The 19834-nt window shown below is 36.0% G+C and overlaps 1 protein-coding gene across 6 annotated transcripts in view; it reads left to right on the top strand.

The window, feature by feature from the left end:
- Positions 1–19834, top strand: part of LOC116430042 (uncharacterized) — a 600329-nt gene that overhangs the window by 174050 nt on the left and 406445 nt on the right. For 5 of the 6 annotated variants that reach the window (XM_076372489.1, XM_076372483.1, XM_076372482.1 and 2 more), the window contains one exon: positions 404–466. The exons of the other annotated variant lie outside the window; for it this stretch is intronic. In XM_076372489.1, the coding sequence (XP_076228604.1) occupies positions 404–466 (63 nt within the window). The remainder of the gene's footprint in view (positions 1–403; positions 467–19834) is intronic. 6 annotated transcript variants of the gene reach the window in all.

Below are 19834 nucleotides of genomic sequence, written 5' to 3'. Positions count from 1 at the left end.
TATATACTGTTTTATTATTTCATCACCCATTTCCAATATTTTCAATCATTAATTAACTATTCGTCGATACGATTACACGTAACCAATCAAAGCTATAAAACTGTAAACCAGAACACCTCTTGCCCCTATGCCGTTCCACTAGACATCGAGTCATCTCCCAACTGCACACGAACATGAAAAACTACTACCAGTTCATCGATGAACAAAAATTACCAACAACGATCTGCAAAAGCAGAAAACACACGACTTAGGGCATTCCTGCTCGCAACCACAAATACACAGGTTCACTCGACAAGTTCCATCGCTCCCCTCGCTCACGTGCTCCCACTTCACCCTGCGCGGTGGCTCGAAATCCCCGCGGGGCATGGGACCGATCTAACAAGCGTCCGTGGTTTTGTTTCAGATGAATCACCGCGGCTCATTGGACGAGGACTCGACGACCGATTCGTCGGCGATCTCCGCACGGGTAAGTTTCTATTTCGATCTACTCGCCGGCTATTTAAGTACACGTCAGCCGCGGAGGAAAGTTTCGGTAAGGCTTGTATCGAGGCGGCGTGAAGGGTAGAGCCAACGACGAGGGGTCGGAGTTGGTTGACCCCTTAGCGTCTAGCGACCCTACCGTGGCTCGTGTGTCGGATATCTTGAAAATCGCGTGGGTCAGGGCGTGGTGGCGGAGCAGGTCCGCAATCAGACCGACCGGATAGGCTACCATGCTGCCCAGCCTTCGGTTAATTGCGCTGGTCAACATGATTTTTGTCTCGAAAGGGTTAACTAGTTAACCGCGTTTGACGAGTACACACGTCATCTTAAAACTCTAAATGGTGCTAACTTTTTCAAGGATAAATCACTGATTTTTTCAAATAAACATGTAATTCTTCTTCGTTTCGCTTTAGTCTTTCATTAGAATTTGTTACAAGTGTATTTGGCCTACATTTGACGAGTATACACTTGATTATTTGATTTTATTGCGCACGCAATAAGAGATTTATGAAACTGAACTCCACGCTTAACGGGTTAACGAGTGATCTCAATGTAATATAATTTAATTAGTAATAATTTGGTGCGTAATTTTGATCTCTAGGAATTTTCTAATTAACAGTCAACCTACCTACTGTCTAATAGTATCTTAATCTGACAAGCATCATATTACAAATTGGTGATTACAATTCATAAGTATTCATTTCTTTATCATGAACTTCAACTGGAAATTCTGAACCCTAAAACAATACATACATAATTGAATACATATTGTCAAAAATATTTTAGTTAAAGTACAATGAAAATCTTCGAGAAAGAGTTATCCGAAATCGTAACTTCAAGACATTTAGTAAACAAAATTACTAGAGAAAAATATTTCTATCTTTTATTTCTATTTCACAAAATGTATGAGAACTGTGTTAATACTGAAAATAAGTAAAAACAGAAGATAATGATCGGACTAAGAAGAATATAAAATTTTTCTCTTGCCTTGTAATAACGTGCCAGACTCGTGGTGAAGATTTTAAACAAAATTTAACAAACATAAATATTACTCAATTCTTATGGATTCAAATTAAATATTATTCTTCTGTTAACAGTTATACTTTAGAGTAAACGTAGACATGGAATATGCCTAGAATTTGTCTCTTCTTATCAATAAATTATTAATGATAGAGTGATTCTATCGATCATAGTTGTGAAATAAATCGTAGAATAAGGGACTAATAATATATAATATTTCAAGATCATCACAGTTGGCGCTCTGTTCCCTTTCCCAAATATCTAATTATCCAACTTTGCAGCCACTGCACGCATTCAAATTCTCTCCCGTTCCGATTCCCTCATCGCGCACGCTTTCAACCGTTTTGATTAGTGGCAAATAATACCCGCAACAATAGCTAGTGCTCGATACAGCTTGTTCGTAACACTCGTGCCGGACGTTTGTGTCCAGAATTAGGGTACCGTGTACTTAAAATACAGGCGTGCGCACGCTCGCGCGCGCGTACTCGCGCCAGGTTTATCGCGTACGTTCTCGCACGGTTGATGTATGGCGTCGTGTGCGTACACCCCCCTCTCACATGCGTCTCTTATGATCTATACGACTCTACAACGTCCCGCACACGTGTACGGCCCTCTATGAAGTGTGTATGAGCCGCTCCAGTATGAATTACCGTGCGTACACGTATCTATGTTTCCGTGGCTGGGCCTTGCAGAAACGTACGCGTTCGTATCGCTGTGTACATGCAGTGTGTACTTTTGCACGTGCCTCTCTAAACGCCCGCATTGTGTACACTCATGCTCGAAAGTCATTATATGATTACCGAAATTCGGTATAGATCGAAGATGATGATTCGGACCGTTGAGGATGATGATTTCACCGAGAAACATTAGTGATTAGAAATGTATTTAACAAATTTGAAGATGAAGAAAATTTTGTGAAATATTATTTTATTGTTATTTTAAAATGATTTTTAAAAACTTTAATTCTTTGCACTCCAAAAGTTTTTCACTGGAAATACTTAATATTTTCTAATGAGCTACAGACGATGTTTTCCGAATGTGACTGGACGAGAAATCGCATATAAACTGAGGAACAAAAGTATTTTATTTAAATATTTCACATATTAATGCATTAGACGAAATTTAATAGTAACTATCGAACTTTAGAATTTTGCTGCATGAAATCAATTGGCGACTGATGGACGATGCTGGAATTCAATTCTTGTATTAATTGTGGATACAATATTATTAAAGCACAAATATCCTCCATATACTTACAGTAACATTTTTATTAATTTTGGCATTCTAATAATTAGTTTGCTAATATACATAGAATAATATTTTTCTATTTTTTAAATATTCTGTAGCCCTAATTGCAGGTTTTTTACATTATTATATTCTTCACTTTAATTCATCGCACAGTTTTTCTATCGATTTAATGTTTCACATTTGACGTCATTTCATTAATTTCATTTCTTTAATATTTTCTACACCTTCTAAACAATCTTTCGATATTTAAGCTATATATTTCGCTACCATATTGTCATTAACCTAAAACACTGGAATATTATTCATTTTTCAAAAATCTCCTTACACAACCGAACATTTCTTAAAACCAATAAGCGTCTTCATTACAATCAAAATCAAACACTCTACAATTCAATAAAACGTTCAATAACTTCCGAACAAGAATGTACCCATCTACACTGCGCGCGGGTCAGAATCTCACGTGATGTGCACAAACATCACCCCATGCAAGTACTGTTAGGACACGACTTGATGTCGAACAGAACAATACAGGGGCAATGGATATCTTTCTAGCGTACAATCTAAAGTTTTGATTAATTACATCTAATCATATTGACGAATAGAAAATTAGTGATCGAAACTGTTGGTACTTAGGAAATAAAACCAACACAAAATTATATAAGAAAAAATTAAAATTCATTTGATGATCAATCAGCCGAATTCCTCAGCCTAACCATCAAGTGATCTAGCACTACAGTTGGTAGATGACTTGATGTCTAGCGCTACGACACAGGAGCAAAAGGTGTCCTTCTAGTTCACAATGTTATATTTTCGACTGGTTACGTGTAACCGTATTGACAAACATTAAATTAGTCACCGAAGATACCAGAGATTAAAAAGTAAAACCACCAGAAAATTCTGCAAGGAAAAATGGAAACTGATCAATCCGCCTTTCTCAGGCTAGCCATCAAGTGATCTCCTCGTGTACGTTGGTACACAAGACCGCGCGTGACGTTAGACGCGCGATGTATCGACGCGACAAGTAACCGAGCGGCCCGTGTTTACCCGGCAGGCGTGTGCGTGATTGCGTGCGCGCGTGCATAAGACCCTTTGTAACCCCGGGACTCGGCGAGGGCCGCCTTTACACTGGCGCCGGGGAGACACGAGCCAATCAATCCCCATCTGCTTTCGGGGTTCCCCGTCCCAATACGTGCGCACGCCCGACTGCCACTACGTCTTCGGAATTTCGATGATCTTCGCCTGGAAACAGATTTATCTCGCCTGCTTTCCTTTCTCTTCGCCAACAGTAGCTTTTCCAACTTTTCTCCTCCCTTCGCACACTCTCGTTGGACCCTTCATCGATTCCGTGGGGGTTGCGGTGCTCGATTGCAACCTGCTACCCTCTTCCACCCTTCGCCATGTGTTTCTATCTCGAGGGTGCACCGCGCACGGGGTAATTTTATTCCGCTCGCACCGGATGCCTCGCGCGTTCCGCGCTGCTTCACCGATAGTTCCGATGGAAGAAACTGTGCCACGTTCGATTATTGTTCCGTGGCCCGTTGCGGCATACACAGTCGCTTTGGGAAGGTATGGATGAGCTTCTAGGCGATGGGAACGAGCAGTGACGGGTACCGTGGTTTCTTGGTTGCTCGGCGTGTGAGGTTATGGGGAACTGTGTGTGGAGTTAGCTTTTGGGAATTGTTGACTGTTTTTAGTTTGATTGAGTTTGAGTGGGTTTGGGAGATGTCTGGAAATATTGAGTTGCTTCAGAGATGCGTGGCTTGTTTGGTTAGGTAAAGGTGTTTCTGATGAATGCCGCGCAGAGAGGTAGGGGTTTAGGAATTGTAGATTCTTTGTAGGTTAGCTTGCTTTAAAACTGGTTTAGAAAAACAGGTGACAAATATTGATGTGTGAAATATATACGGAGAGAGTTTATTTGGTTTCGCGTGGGACCTTATGGTGGATTGTTTGGGCAGGTGCAGGTTTGGAAATTGTCAACAGATTCGGTAATAGAAGTGATGAGTGTTCAGTAGAGTCTGTGAACAATCAAATTTGCCGTAACTTGAAAGCTAGTTGAGATCTTAATTGATGTTTTAATCAGTCAATCTAAGGACTCATTAGTAAATGAGTATTTATATGTTAAAATTGGTACTGAAAACACTACCCAAGCTATCGAATTAACCTGCAGAATACTATATTTTGATGACTAAGACAATAAAAGAGAAAAAGATAATAAAGCACATGTAAATATCTCTATTCTTTCCATGTGCTAAAACCATCTCCAAAATTTATTTCTACACGTTACGAAATCCCTGCATGTAATAGTAAAAACTTACACACGGCGGTGTAACGGTTCCTCTAAAGTTATCAAATGAATTACAAAAAAGCGCTGCATTAAAACTGCATCTGAATTAACTAACTTCATTGCAAGTTCCGGGTTGAAAAACCGGGAACACTCCAAACCGAGAAGGGTTAATCTAGTCACCTAGTTTCTGAGGGCCCTTATCGCACGGCAGTCCGTCGTTTGTCATTACGTCAACAGCCAGCAGTTGGTGAAAGCCAACTCAGCCGTATTTCGAAAAAGTTAAATAGCTTTTTTGCCACTCGACTGTATTATCAGCCTTATCTCGACGAGGATTTCGAGTTCAAAGGAAGGGGCGTCGTTAATCTTAGGGGAAGCCGGATCGGGGTTAGCCGCGGGATGAAGGTTAAGGTCAAAATCTCGAATCGCTCGGTGAAACATGCACGCTCACCAGGGAATCGGCTAATTCTCGCTGGCTACCACCAGCGGTCCCGATCCCTCCCTTATCTTATCTTCAATTCGATGGGACACGAGCACGGTCTTTCTATTGTGGAAAACGTAACCACCTTTGTGCCGTCGGGCGGCCACTGGCATCAAAGACGAGAGATAATGACTCAAATTACAAGCGATGTCTGCGTGACCGCGCAGGTGTCTAATTGTGCACGGTTCCAGCTAACTTGCTTGCCAACGATGTGCACTGGATTCGAGCTAACTTGCAGCTTCACCAGCTGCAGAGGAACAAGCGAAGAATTTTAGGAATTTAGAAGTTTTCCTTCCTGAAGCTGTTAATATGTTCTCTTGTCGTTTTTAAATTTTCATTTGAACATTACTGATGATTTATTGTTTAATGTGTTTTAACTTTTGGTTAAATAAGAGGCTGAGGACGATTAAAATTTTTAATGAATTTTTAATACATACTGTTCAAATTATTAAGTCCTTTGCGAAATGTATACTTCATTTATACATTTACTTATATAAATTTTTAACGCAAATATCACATAATATTCGTTCAAAATAGAATTTACAGTTTTTGTAATAAAATACAATTTTTGTTGCTAAATTTTGCGTCTGCTACTATACTACTATGCTATTGTGTCTCACGCATCACCTATATTTTACAAGATCTTCACTGTATTTCACTTCTTAAACTCAGAATAAAGTCTATATTCACAGTTCACATTACAAGTAACATCCATAACAATTTAACACTTTGAGTGTCATGGAGGTCACCGCTAACCCCCAATCAGATCGAATTATTATAATTCACTCAATTAAACGATGACTATTTGAAAATGTTTCTATATCATAAATAATTCTACCCAATGCGGTGGCATTCAGCTGGGTGAACGTGCAATAATAATATAGTGCAATTCAATCCAATGATTTAATATTATATTTTCTCCATTTTGTGTATTTTGCTGTATGACATTGTACGATATTCGACGTGTTAGCCAGTTAACTGCGTTCGATGAGTATACATATCATCTTAAAATTAAAATGATACTAATAAATGATATTGATGATATTAATAAATTATTAATTTTGTAGATGGACATGTAATTCTTCTTCGTTTTGCTTTAACTTTTCGTTAGAGTTATATAAGTGCAGTAGAATATTATAAGTGCACTTGGCCGGCGTTAGACGAGTATACACTTCATTCTTCAATTTCATTGCGAGCATTACCAGAGATTTTTGTAATTAAATTCCACAGTTAACAGGTTAACAAGATCCCAAAAAATCTCGCATACGCAAAAGCACCGTTTCACGCGTAGCGCGCATCAAAACCAAACACAAATCGATCCTTTGATATCCCAACGTTCATCGAAACCGACGTCGTAATTCCTTTATCGTCCCATTGCATCGCATCGACAATACAAGCATAACATTCAAGAGACTGGAAACGCTCGCAACCGCGCTGGAGATTTTTAATAAACGTCACGTTTGATAGGCAGCGGCGCGCGATATCCGCGTCTCTTGTTAACTGCGCCTTGCATTCGTGAAGACCGGCGGGAGACGGATAGAATAAAAGTGACGTGGGAACGTCAAACACGTCGGAAGCGATTCAATTGAAAATTTTTCGTATGCGGATGTACGTCTTTCCGCGGTTTCTGCGCGGCGAAAAGAAAAATTGAATGGGTGGGCTTAAGTCGCCGGCTCCGAAAGGATCAATAATGTTTGGCACGTGAGTTAGATGATATTCGGAATTTTTCGACGGTATTTCCCCGCGTGGCCCAGATTCCGCTCGTCTTTCACTTTATTATCCACACTTCGATTCCAGACGGTGACGTGTCTGGCCCGCTATAACACGCGGAACAAGGGGCAATAAGGTGGCGGGCGGTCTTATTAAATGCACTTGGATATCGTGCTTCGCATCTCTCTCTCTCTCTCCCTCACTCCCCCTGTGTGTATGTGTGCACATATGTACGTGTGTGTGCTCTCGCTTTACCGAACGAGATATCGAATGGGATGTTGATATCATTGACGGGGTATCTTTATTGACATTCGATCGCGAGGCTGTTTGCTGATCCCTGTCGAAACGAGGAGGCCATTGAAGATGTCCGGCCAGTCGTATTTAGTAATAATTGAAACCTCGACACGACGAAAACGCGGGTTCAAGTAAATTGTGCCGAGCCATAGAGAGCCACCGAATATTGTATAATCCGCGATTATCGATTCGCGGCTGTATTATTATTGACGCTGTGTCAATGGAACTGTTCGCTATTAATAGAAAATTAGCGCTGTGTTTTGGACTATGAATTAACCCTCGCGCGGCTGATCGAATATTCATTTTTGGATTTTGTTGTGCGCGGTTGGCCCTGTTCCGGTGAAAATTTGATGAAATTGCTGTGGGTTTCCGTGTTGGGAATACTTTCGTAACGATTTTTGTTTCGGAAATGAAACATTTGTGTAGAATGTTGTATTGTTGAAGCTTGAACAACCGCGAACTCTTTGATTGTCTGAATTGGATTTAATAGACAAGACAAGTGGAAAATTTGTTTATTTAAATAAAACATGAGTGCTTTCGTGAAATAAAAATTGTGTTTTGGTTTTAATTTCTGGATTTATGTAGTTATTGTTGTAGTTATGAAGAATATATTGGAAGTTTGTGTACTGTGAAGATTGAATTTAATGTGCAGTATGTGAAAAATGAAAGTGTGAAACTTTTTTATGCTAAAAAAAAAGAAGAATATAAATGTGTTTAAATATAGAATTGATAGAGTTTGTCGGGGGCTATCAGATTCAACGAGATGGTAAATTTACATATAAATAATACTTGGACACTAACAAATTTTAAGTAAACATTCAGCGAACGAAATAATTCCATTACGAGGTGTGGCTGCAAAATTTCTAAATAACGACAGTTCTACAGATTTTTTAAGTAACAAGAAAAATATAAAGAACGAAGTAATTCACGTTATAGAAGTTTTCAGCTGCATATAAATGGATTTATTAACATTTAAATGACAAAGTCTTAGTCAAGTTATTGTAATTTTACTTATTTAGGCTCAACCTACATTGAAAGTATTGCGTTGAGCGTATTTCATACTTGAAAGGAACAGAAATATCACGCAAAACTTGACAACGCAGGGTAGTTTACGAAAAATCAAAGTTTAAATATTTGTTTGAGTCGCAATAATGAAATAAACCATTTAATCCTTTGTCATATGATTTATATCTTAACTATAATCGATGTAACTACTTTATCGTTAATAATTTATTAAGGAAACAAAAATGTTGATGCTTATTCTACGTCTACGTTTACTTTAAAGTAAACGATTGATAATAGAAAAGTAATATTTAATTTATATTTAAAAAACATAAATAACACTTACGTATATTTATCAAATTGAGTTGAAAATTTTCGTCAAGAGTCCCATACTATCGTATTGCAATATCTTGCGAGTCAATAAATTAATATACACCTTCAATATTATAAAAAAGATGAATATACACTTTGTAATAATTTTGCCTTAAACTTGTTTCCTCTGAATTTCCAAGGTTTCTGATTTCGTTTGTATATACATTTGCTCCAGAAAGTTTCTATGCTCCGCATTCACACTTCTTTGATACCATGTTTATAAAAGGATATCAATAATGGAATATACGTGTTATATTTTGTCGACCTTCACCGATTGAATGGAGTGTTAGCTATGTACATCGTACGCATGTTTTTTAAGCATCTCTTCTTTATAGAAGAGTTTTTTAATGCAAAAACATTCGTATGTATTTTCTAGAAGCATGTTTTTATGTGAATAAACATTAGTCGGTATTATACCTTTAGTACATATACTTAGATATACTTTTTCTTCTTCAAGCGAAGAAGCTTCACATAAATGTTTCATGTTTAACGGGTCCATTACCGACGTCACGTATTTGTGACACAATGCCATACGTTTCATAAATAAAATGAAATCAATGTTATAGGTGTTATGTTTTTAAATTACAACATAGGACGTTATCAGACTGCGGATTTCTATGCATATATGATAAGTTTGAAAATATTTAATTGCAAAGTGTAATGCTTTTTATGTTTGCCAGTAAAAACGGTTCATTTTCGTAATTCTGTTTTTCTATGTTCCTAAGAATTTGAATTTACAGAAAAATACGTAGTCTAAACATTATAATTTAAGACGTCAATACCCTTTTCCAGTATTCAATACTTTATTTCGAAGACTCGATGGATTTGATATACTGTCTGCCACGTCATTCATACATGAATGACATATACAACTGCTAATTACATATAAAGCTGCTTAAATATTTTTTTGGTGACTTTGTTTATTTGTGAATAACAATAAAAAGTAACCAGAACATGTAATTTATGCAAAACATGTTAAAAAATGTATTCCTATAGTCAAGGTATGTCAATAGATGGAAAAAAGTGATTTCCCTCCAGGGTTATTATGTTTTACACAGTGGCAACCGATGTGTTAATAGAATACTGCATCTGAGAAGATCGTTATCGGAATAAATGGTGGTAACGAACGTTTATCTATATAGAAGTCATAGTAGATGCAATCATTTTTTCAACAAAATAATCAAAGAACCATTAAGAAATTTAACAGCGACAGGAAAGTATTATCAATTCATGTAACATAAAAATTAATCACGAGGTACACTTTTTATGCTCAAACTTAATTATAAAAGGTGACATCACTTATAGAAGAACCTGGTACTTACCATTAATTGCGGATCTTTATAAAGATTCAAATTTTTCAGAATCTAATTAATATTCTACAATAATATTAGCTTGGTGAATGGAAGGACGGGCGAGAGGATGCTAGGATGGTTACGAGAAATTGAGAGAAAGAGAAAAGAGAAAGGAAAAAATGAGGGTAGAAAAAAGAAGGAAGGTTAGGATAAGGTTAAATTAGGATAGAATTAAGGATAAGAACCAAAGAAAGGAATGTGCAATATTTAATAATATAAAGATATGAATGTAGGAATCAGTGAAAGTGTGAATGGTTAGCTTAATAAGACATGTATACGTAAGAGAAGTCCTCTTTCTTAGTCGTAAGGCCGAAAAATAAAAAACTGAAAAATATTGGCTTCTATACTTTGTTATTAACAATTCATTGAAAATACAAGAAAATGCTGGGCTTATTTTGTCAATGTTTGCTCTAAAGTATAATAATTGATAAACGTGGAATAGTACGTAATTTGCAATCGAACGAATTGAATAGTATCGTTGTTTGTTAAATTCCATTTGGAATCTTCGCAACAAGTCTGGTACGATATTATAGAGCAAGAGGTTAATTATACTATAAAAACAGAATTACTATAGAGAATGGTTTTTCCCAATGAACACTATAAAAAGCACTACGCTTTGAATATTTTATATGGTTCTTCAAGTTGTTTGCACTCCATGCCGTTTTACACACTTTCAAATCTCCCATAAACGCATAGAAATCTGCGGTATGCTTATCATTTACGAGAAAGACGGTGGTTAAGAACCTCGTGAACATCCAGTGCAATGAGGAAACCATTTCACAATGCATCCTGTAATACGCAATCACAACCGAACATCAATATCGAGGTTATAGTAGGAAAACAGGCAACCAGATTCTGACATCGGGTAGCAGAACCGCATGGTAACCTAGATTTCGCGTGATCACGCCACAAAAAGTTTCCGTGTTTAATCTCCCATCGTTTTGTTTGCGTCCGTAATAATAAATATTAATACATTCGGCAAATAACAGATTACAAATGAATAATTGACCGTGTTCCAGATAGTGCACAGGCTACGTAGGACAGATCGATGACGTGATAAGCGATTCAGGGGACACTTGGGGGAACCGAATTTCGCGTGATTGTTGAAATAGCGGAAAATATGTGAGACCCGTTTCTAAATTATTCGCCGGAGCCAAATCTGCCGTTTACCTGCGAAATTTCATTCGAGTGTGATTCAGAAAATATTTATTTTGTTGAAAGCGTCTGCGGCGAAACTTTTCGAGGATACTCGTCGATGGAAACTTCTTCCAGACAAATTGAAGTAAATAGCCGTTTTATTTCCCGCCAAAAACTCTGATAGATTTGGAGAGAAAAATTCAGAGAAATGAATATTTGTAACAAATATTCCACGACAAATGGTTTAATATAAAATTATACTTTAAATAAGAAACGAAATTTCGGTGAACAGAATATTGTTATTTTAATCTTGCATTAAATGTACTTGGAATATTTTTCGGGAATGCCAGTGAAAAGTTAGGAATGGTATTATTAAGCAAGAAACCGTTATATTTGATATAGATAATTCTATTCTAATTTAAATACTACTATTCGCATGTAATAAAAATATATTGTTATTACTTCAATGTTTCAGTTATTCATTAATATTTTGTGTCACAAAAGCGGAGAAATATTTTGAAATAAAATTAAGCCGAAACTATTGTCAGCATGCTTCAATATAAATACCAATTGATAAGTAGTATATTAAAAACTCGATGCAGTAAATGCGATATTTTATTAGCCGTGTTACATACATAATTTAAAATGCAATTGCTTATTTATTATTTACGTGTAATATATTTAAATATTTTGCAGTGAGGATTATATGTTATCTGATGCTTGAATTCCAGTGATAAAACTGTAATATTAATAAAGTGACAGAATAATCTGTTTTAATTCAATTGAAGCATTGAAAATAAATGATTGGCATAGACATTTGCAAAGAGTAAAAATAAAATAAGAATAAGAATAAAATTTTATTATTTTACAGAAAGCAGAGCAGAACATAAACTTATTTCACCCACGGAATGATTCTTTCCAATAAAAGCAATATAAAGATCTAATTAATGTTCGTTTGTGTTTATTAGACGTTTAATGGCTTTATTGGCATAGACTAGTTAATTTAAACGAGATTACATGAATGTAATAAAAATGCGTTATGATTTGCACTTTTTAATATGCTATATATTCATCTATAAGCAATTTATATACGAAAATGTTGTTTTATAATTTCTATACTTATACTATATACTATAGTATATATACTTATATACTATGTGTACTATGTACTATGTACCATGTACCATGTACCATGTACTATGTACTATGTACTATGTACTATGTACTATGTACCATATACTATATACTATCAATCGATTCTCATTTTTTGCTGAAATAAACGTTCAACGACCTGTAGATGAAAGTCTAGATAACTAATTACAAGCGTAGAATAATATCGAGCACAAACGAGATCCCGTGGTTTAAAATTGACTATGTAAATCGACTTGATAGAGAAATCGATTACAGTCAGGTTACAAGTTAATCGTACCTATCGACAGAAATATCTACTGCTTTCGATAAACGGTATCCATCGTCAAAGAAAACGGCAGAGTCAATAAAACGACCGCCGCAAGTAGTAATCTTGTTATTTCCTCTTTCCAATAAAAAATCGTTTCGTTTATTGTGAAATGCATCGTCATTGCGGTACTATCTAGAAACCAGACTGTTATAAAAACAACAATGTTTAAGCGTTCTAGCTTTAGCACTTTTAATTAAGAATTAATCACGTATTATTGATTTATTGTTATTACTAATTTATTATTCACATTTTGCAATTACTCTAATAATTACAGTTCAGATGGTTCTATAAAATTATTTTTACATGCGTTATTGAATTTCAGATATTTAACAAGCATAGAAATGTTAATATTTTTAAAACATTATTCGATTTGTCAGTAAAGTTAAGGAGATTCTAAACGATGTTAAACTAAATGAATAAACTAAGTACTAAACTAAGGGTATTCTAATTTTTATAATTATTACAATAATAAATTCCATTCACTTCAATATATTAATAGCAATTTCTCGCAGAATGAACATAACATTGTTTTTCGAGTAAATTATTAACGACAAAACAATTCTATCCAGACCATGTGCGAAACAAAATTACAAGCAAGGGATTAAATCCTTATAGATTATCAGTTTTAAACTTTCACAATTCATTATCGATTGATTCCAAAATATTGAAATTATGCGGACATTTGACCGATATATTTCGAAGAACAAACGGTGCATAACTTATTTTTGATAACTGAAAACCATTAAACGATTCCCTCACAAAGGAACAAAACATTTCGCCGAAGAAGAAATCCCGTCAATCAAGCTGGGGCTTTTGGGTTACAAATTTTTCATAAATACGTCCAGTCGTATATTTGAAAGCTATTTTTCACGCGAACACACTGCAGGTCATCCATTATATTTTCCCCGAGCTTTCAAGAAGCATCAAAGAATTTTTAGAAAATCGACTAGGCGGCGCGGGAACGTGGCTCTCTCGATCGATGGAATCGATTGTACGGCGGTTACCGGGCTGATGTAATAACCAACCGAAAACGATGACGTTGGTAAACTTATAACGGACGAACCGGGTGTTTTCCTCAATGTCATCCTGCTGATTTAACTTTTTCCGACGGCAAACAAGCCGCGTTTCGTAGCTGGGGGGTACATTAAAACTCGTTTGTTTTCGAGCGTTATGCGCACTACACAAATAAGGGAAGTATTGTCTTTTATGGCAGCGTTTCCCGGCCTTTTTGTCGTGTAACTCAACGTGTTTGTTTGTAATGGTACCGCAAAGGATTTAAATTATTTCAGCGGTTCCTCGTTTGGCGCGAAGCAACAGTTACGTCACACGATTAAAAATTGAAATCTTGTTGTTGTTTGTTGCGATCGAACTAGCAGTTTCCATATGAAATTTGTTCTTTTTCTGTAATCTTTTATTATTACTACCATTTATTGTTTTTACAATAATTTACGGTAATATAAAAATTCTACGAACTTTAATGTACTTCGTATATTCGGAAATGTTATGAATGATTGAGATTGAATTGTATTAAGATTGAAGATCAAAATACAGCTCTTGACTCGGTTATAAATTACCTTGCATAATTAATTACCGGGACTTGTTCTAATTAGAGCAATTTCAATTTTATCTTATAATAGTAACAATTGACGGTTAGAAGAAATAATTTATGGTCGGATCAAGTATTAAATTTTGAATGTCGAAATAAATAATTTCACCGTTTATGAGATTCTAGCAATAAGTTATATTTGGTTTCTGTTGTATTTCAAAGAATAATGTCCATCGCACAAGTTTTAAAATATGGAAGATTTCAAAACAACATTATTTTCGAAGATGAATTTCAGAAAATAATGAAATGATATTAAAAATGATGTTATTTCTTATCTTAATTGATGTTTTAGCAATGTTATTTCTGTATAATAAAGTTAACTGTAAACTTATACATAACAAAGTACTGTATAATTCAAATAATTAAATTCACTGCTTAGTTTATATCTCCTTATTATTTATTAAGATTGCGGTTAATTTATATATCAACAGTTATACACCTGATAAAATCAAATTTTTAGTATTTCTTTAACATCCTTTTTAGAAATTATCAGAAATTCATTCCCATCTTCGTTACACGCTTACAATACTAAATTTACTAACATTCCATTTGACTTTTCTCTACCTTACAGAATGATTCTAAACGAACAAATTTAAAATAGTTCATTCAACCATTTAGCAATTGCGATATCAAAAAGCGCATAACAATAGTAAAATATTAATATATTATGATATTAAATGAATTCTAACCGAGACCTAACCCAAATGTCTTCAGTTAGGATGTGTCCTGTTGGTTATATAACGCATAATACCGTTTTTAATTCATTGTTTTATTTATTAATTTATTGACCGTTGGCGAATAGCAGGGACCCTTCTGGGAGTTCTTGTCCAAGGACTCTTCTATACAATTTTCGGTGACACCGGTCACCATTCAAGCCTGCACGCAGTTTGAACGTCAGGCGAGCGTGTGATTACGATCATGCCAGATCGATCCGACACACTGCTGGCCGAGTTTTCCTCTCGAAGGGGCGGAAGAGCCGCCGCTGCGCCGCCAGAGCGAAGAAACGCGAAAGCTGATTCCGCCCCTGCACCGTAAATCACCGCTGGCGGATATATAAAGGCGATTATTGAAAGTTCGCTAATGCGATTTTCCTGCCGTCTGCTCCGGGATCCGCTGCGCCGGGCACAGCTCGACAGCCCGGCCAGATATAATGGATTGATTAGCGAAACATACACGCGCCGGCTATCGGAGCGCGCGCGTGCAGTATTTACATTTGCATTAACATTAAGAGCAGGGGTAATTTTATAATTGGGCCGAAGTGCGAATGGGAATACGCGCGTAGGAAGCTTGCGCTTCGCGATGACGTTTCGTGTTTCGGAAAAATCGATTTTATCTTGTGATTTCTTCTCTTAGTGTGAGTTTTGTGTAAGTTTATTTGTGACACTGGTAATTAAACAGTGTGCAGAGAGATATGTCTTTTAGACTCGCAAACGAATCTGTACGTTTCATTTGTATAGTTTATCATTACGGTGAATTCAGTATGGAGGTAAACATTGGTATAAAATAATTTTTACCACTGTGTTGCATTTTTGTCGGAAGATCATTGATTTTAACTTGAATAGGTTAATCAGAAATTTGATACGGGTAATTTGGAACTTTGTAATCTGAGTGCACATAAAATTATTATTAATTGACATTATGTGTATGTTGTTAAATATTTATATTGCTAATACTAATATATTACTGTCATTCACTTATTTATTTATTTATCATGTATTATTAATCGCAGTCAATAAATGCAATGCGTCACTCAATCGTTGTCAATAAATATTATTTCTCTATTATCAATTGTTACAAGGAGTTTGATTTTGTTCTACTAAATCGTTAACAACAAAGTACTTCTGTCGAGCATAATTATGAAAGGAACCCTAGAACAAGGTACTAACCTTATCCACCAGCAAACAGGAGTATACTCGTGACAAGTTAACAACGTGTCAAGTGTAAATAAGCTCCAGTAGAACGTTTATTTGTCTAGCCACAGTCTGCCTGTGACCTCCTCTTTCGAAGTACAGACCATAATAGTGAATGCGCGCCATATTAACTGGGTCAAGCTTCCGTAGCCGACGAGCGCAGCATCCTTGCTTTTCGTCTTTCTTATTCCGGCCGGTCCTGCGTACCCATTCTCTGGATCAATTAATTACCGGAGACCTATCATTGAATCAATGGAATAACGAATACAGTCCCGGACAGAGTTTTGTTACAGTATCAACTGAAAAAAAAGGGAGGAAGAAAAATGGCGATTCAAAAGAGTTTCATTGAAGCTAAACTGCAATCGATTCGGCACCTGCTACTTCGAGCAGCTTTTTTTCACTTTGAGTAACTTTCGCTGACGCGAAACACCAGCGTGAATGTCGGTACGCGGCAGCAATTCACTATCGATGGATATTAAAACGATCACTGGAACTTCGGTAACGCGATTTTTTGATCGGTCCGACGGATATTTCATTTCCGGAATAAGCTGCGTGCTGGTTATAATCCTCCACCGGCGTATTGTACGTTCAATTTCTGTTGTTCCTTGTGTATATTGAGAGTTTGTTACGGGCCATTATTCTCTTCCAAATCGAAAAGCCGCCGTTACGGATTTCTATTCTGTTGGCTTTTAATCTTTCCATTCGATCGCTTTTATGGCACAGACAATCGAATTAAGATATTTATTCGATAGAAACACTTGGAATAATAATTGGAATGAAAAGACATTTATTCGATGACCGTTATCCTCGTATGCTGCCTGTATTTCATGCGTTTTATAAACAGATTGTGAACATTTATGAGCAATTAACGTTTCTATTTTCTCTGAAGCGCCTCGTATGATTAAAAATGACCGTCTGTGATAAAATTCGTTTAAACATTCGATTAATACTATGTTTATGCTTTCCGTGTTTCATGAATGTATAAAATTGATATGTTATAGGAGATTTTAACAGTCAAATTCTGACACTGCGAACAAAATATTTGAATTTGGAAATCGATAAGTAGAAAAGGAATTGAATGTTATGCTAAAGAAGATTACTGTGAATCTTCATTTTTTATTTAATAATAATATGTTTATTTAATATTCTAAATTCTTGCATTATCTGTGCCATTCTATCAGTTTATGTACCTATCTAAAAATTCTACCAAATAAATCAATACTGAACACTGCCAGTTTTATAAATGCGAATCCAAACATTTTCATCAACCCAATAATTCGCCAAACGCATTAAATCGACCAATAAAACATCAAGCAGTATGTCCTCGTAAATTCCCATTGGATTTACCACAAAATTTACGTTGCCAGTGCCGATCAATGGAGTCCATCGAATATACACGCTCTAAAGAAAATGTAGTGTCTGCAACTCTATTTTAAGTTTCCAGGCCAAATCTTACCGTTGATCACCCCTAAACACTGCAATTTTCTTATTCTTCTTTTAGTCATAAAAATTAAAATATTTACATTCGTATGTTATATAATATATATATTATAGAATTATAGAATGTTATGAAAAGGACGGTTTGTGAATTACAGAATTGCTATAGAATATTATAGAAAGGGTGATTTGAGAATTACAGAATTATCATAGAATATTAGAGAAGGGACTCAAAACAAAATAATTTCTACTGCTTCATAATAGATATATTTACATAACAAAAAAATCTGATGAATATTACAAAAATTGAGTGATGTTTTCTACATGACATAATCTTTGACACTTGGAACCTCTGTCTCGGAGATGTACGTAGGAATAATTACCGTTTACCCCTTAGCATTTGAAAATATATTCTTCATTTTCTAATGAAATATCAATAGTATGCTTTATAACTAACATTAATATAATTAATATAGAAATCAATGGATAGAACTATTCTATTTTAACGTTTCATGGGCAATTACGTTAAATAAACTTTAATACATCAAACTTTGTAATTTTGCTGTATCAAACTAAATGGTAACTATGAGTTGTCTCTCGAATGCAAAGGGTTGATATGGATAATGTGTAATTCTTATAAAAATTGTAACAATAGATTTTCGTCGGTTTCTTCACATATTTATTTAATATTCAAGTGAAACTATTTACTTTCAAAACAATTTCGAATATTTAATATTTTCTAGACATCAAATGTTTGCGAAACAAGAAAACTATAACCCATCGCTTTAACAGTGCAGTAGGTCTAGTATTAACCTCTTGACATAAAATGTATTTTTCTATGACGATCGACACAACTACTTCAATCACTGATGACCGACGTTTCTGAATTTCTTGAAAGCAGTCGTAACAATGCAAGATAACCGATGTCGAATGAAAATGTTTAAGAACGTAACTAACAAGGGAACCTTTCCAACTAGCACACGCCGATTTCGTTGTAACTTACCTGAGACATAGTTCTCAAGTAAATATTTGACACGTATTTTTTCTTATCGGCCAACATCTATTGACTTTGAAGGAGTGAAAACACCTCTCGTAGTTGAAAGTTCAAAATATATTTTTTACGATATCTTTGGAACTAGGGAGTGTAGAAACGAATTTATTTTTTAAATTGTTCACTCGAAATGAATAATTTAGATTTCTTTTCTACACCTCCTAGTTTCAGAGATATTGCAAAAAATATACGTTCAACCCTCAACTCTGAGGGGTGCTTTCACCTCTCAAAGTGGATATTGATCGATAAGAAAATATATGTGTGAAATATTTTCTTGAGAAGTATGCCTTACGTTAGTTTCATCGAGAATGGCGTGTACTGGTTGAAAAAGTTCCCTTGTAAGCTGATAACAGTGCAATGCAAGGATCGTAACGCCAAATAATGAATTGCTCCTGCTTTTCTTAATTACAAAAGAATAACTCTACTGGAAAACGGTCAAGATTCTCGTGGCGTTTAACATGTTAAATCCCTTAGCAGAACATCCCGGTATCTCCGCCAGGAAAATCGATCGCAACAGCGTCGATCGCGCAGAGTAAAATAAAGATGTAGTTGCTCGGACCAGGGCTGACGTAATTTCACCCTGGCCCGTTATCCGCGCTTGGATTGCCCGTCAACGATGACCTCTCAATAAAGAAGACAATAGCGAACTGTTGCCGGGGAAGGATAGCTAGCGCGTGAACGAATCGCGCGAGTTTATTCCGCGAGCGGCACGTAAGTACACGGAAGACGGAAGATGAGGGGTATAACTTGCATTAAACATGCATATTCATGCGTTCTTCGCCGGGCTCAAAGCTATAGGAGCGGTTCGCCGTTTGAATTAAACATATTGTTTCCTTTGCCGGGAAGCGTCAAAGATCACACGAAGTTTTTCCGTTGGGAAAATTGATCGCGAACGGAGCTGTTACGCGTCACTTTTTTATGAGTTACAGCGGGCTCCCCTCGCGCGCTCGCATGTTCCGGGATTCGTCGAACCGGTTTGAACTATGGTAATTCG

The sequence above is a fragment of the Nomia melanderi genome, chromosome 1 (assembly GCF_051020985.1).
Source record: "Nomia melanderi isolate GNS246 chromosome 1, iyNomMela1, whole genome shotgun sequence".
In the NCBI taxonomy this organism is placed as follows: domain Eukaryota; kingdom Metazoa; phylum Arthropoda; class Insecta; order Hymenoptera; family Halictidae; genus Nomia; species Nomia melanderi.
Note: the sequence above shows the minus strand (reverse complement) of the source record. Positions and strands in the feature narration are given on the sequence as shown.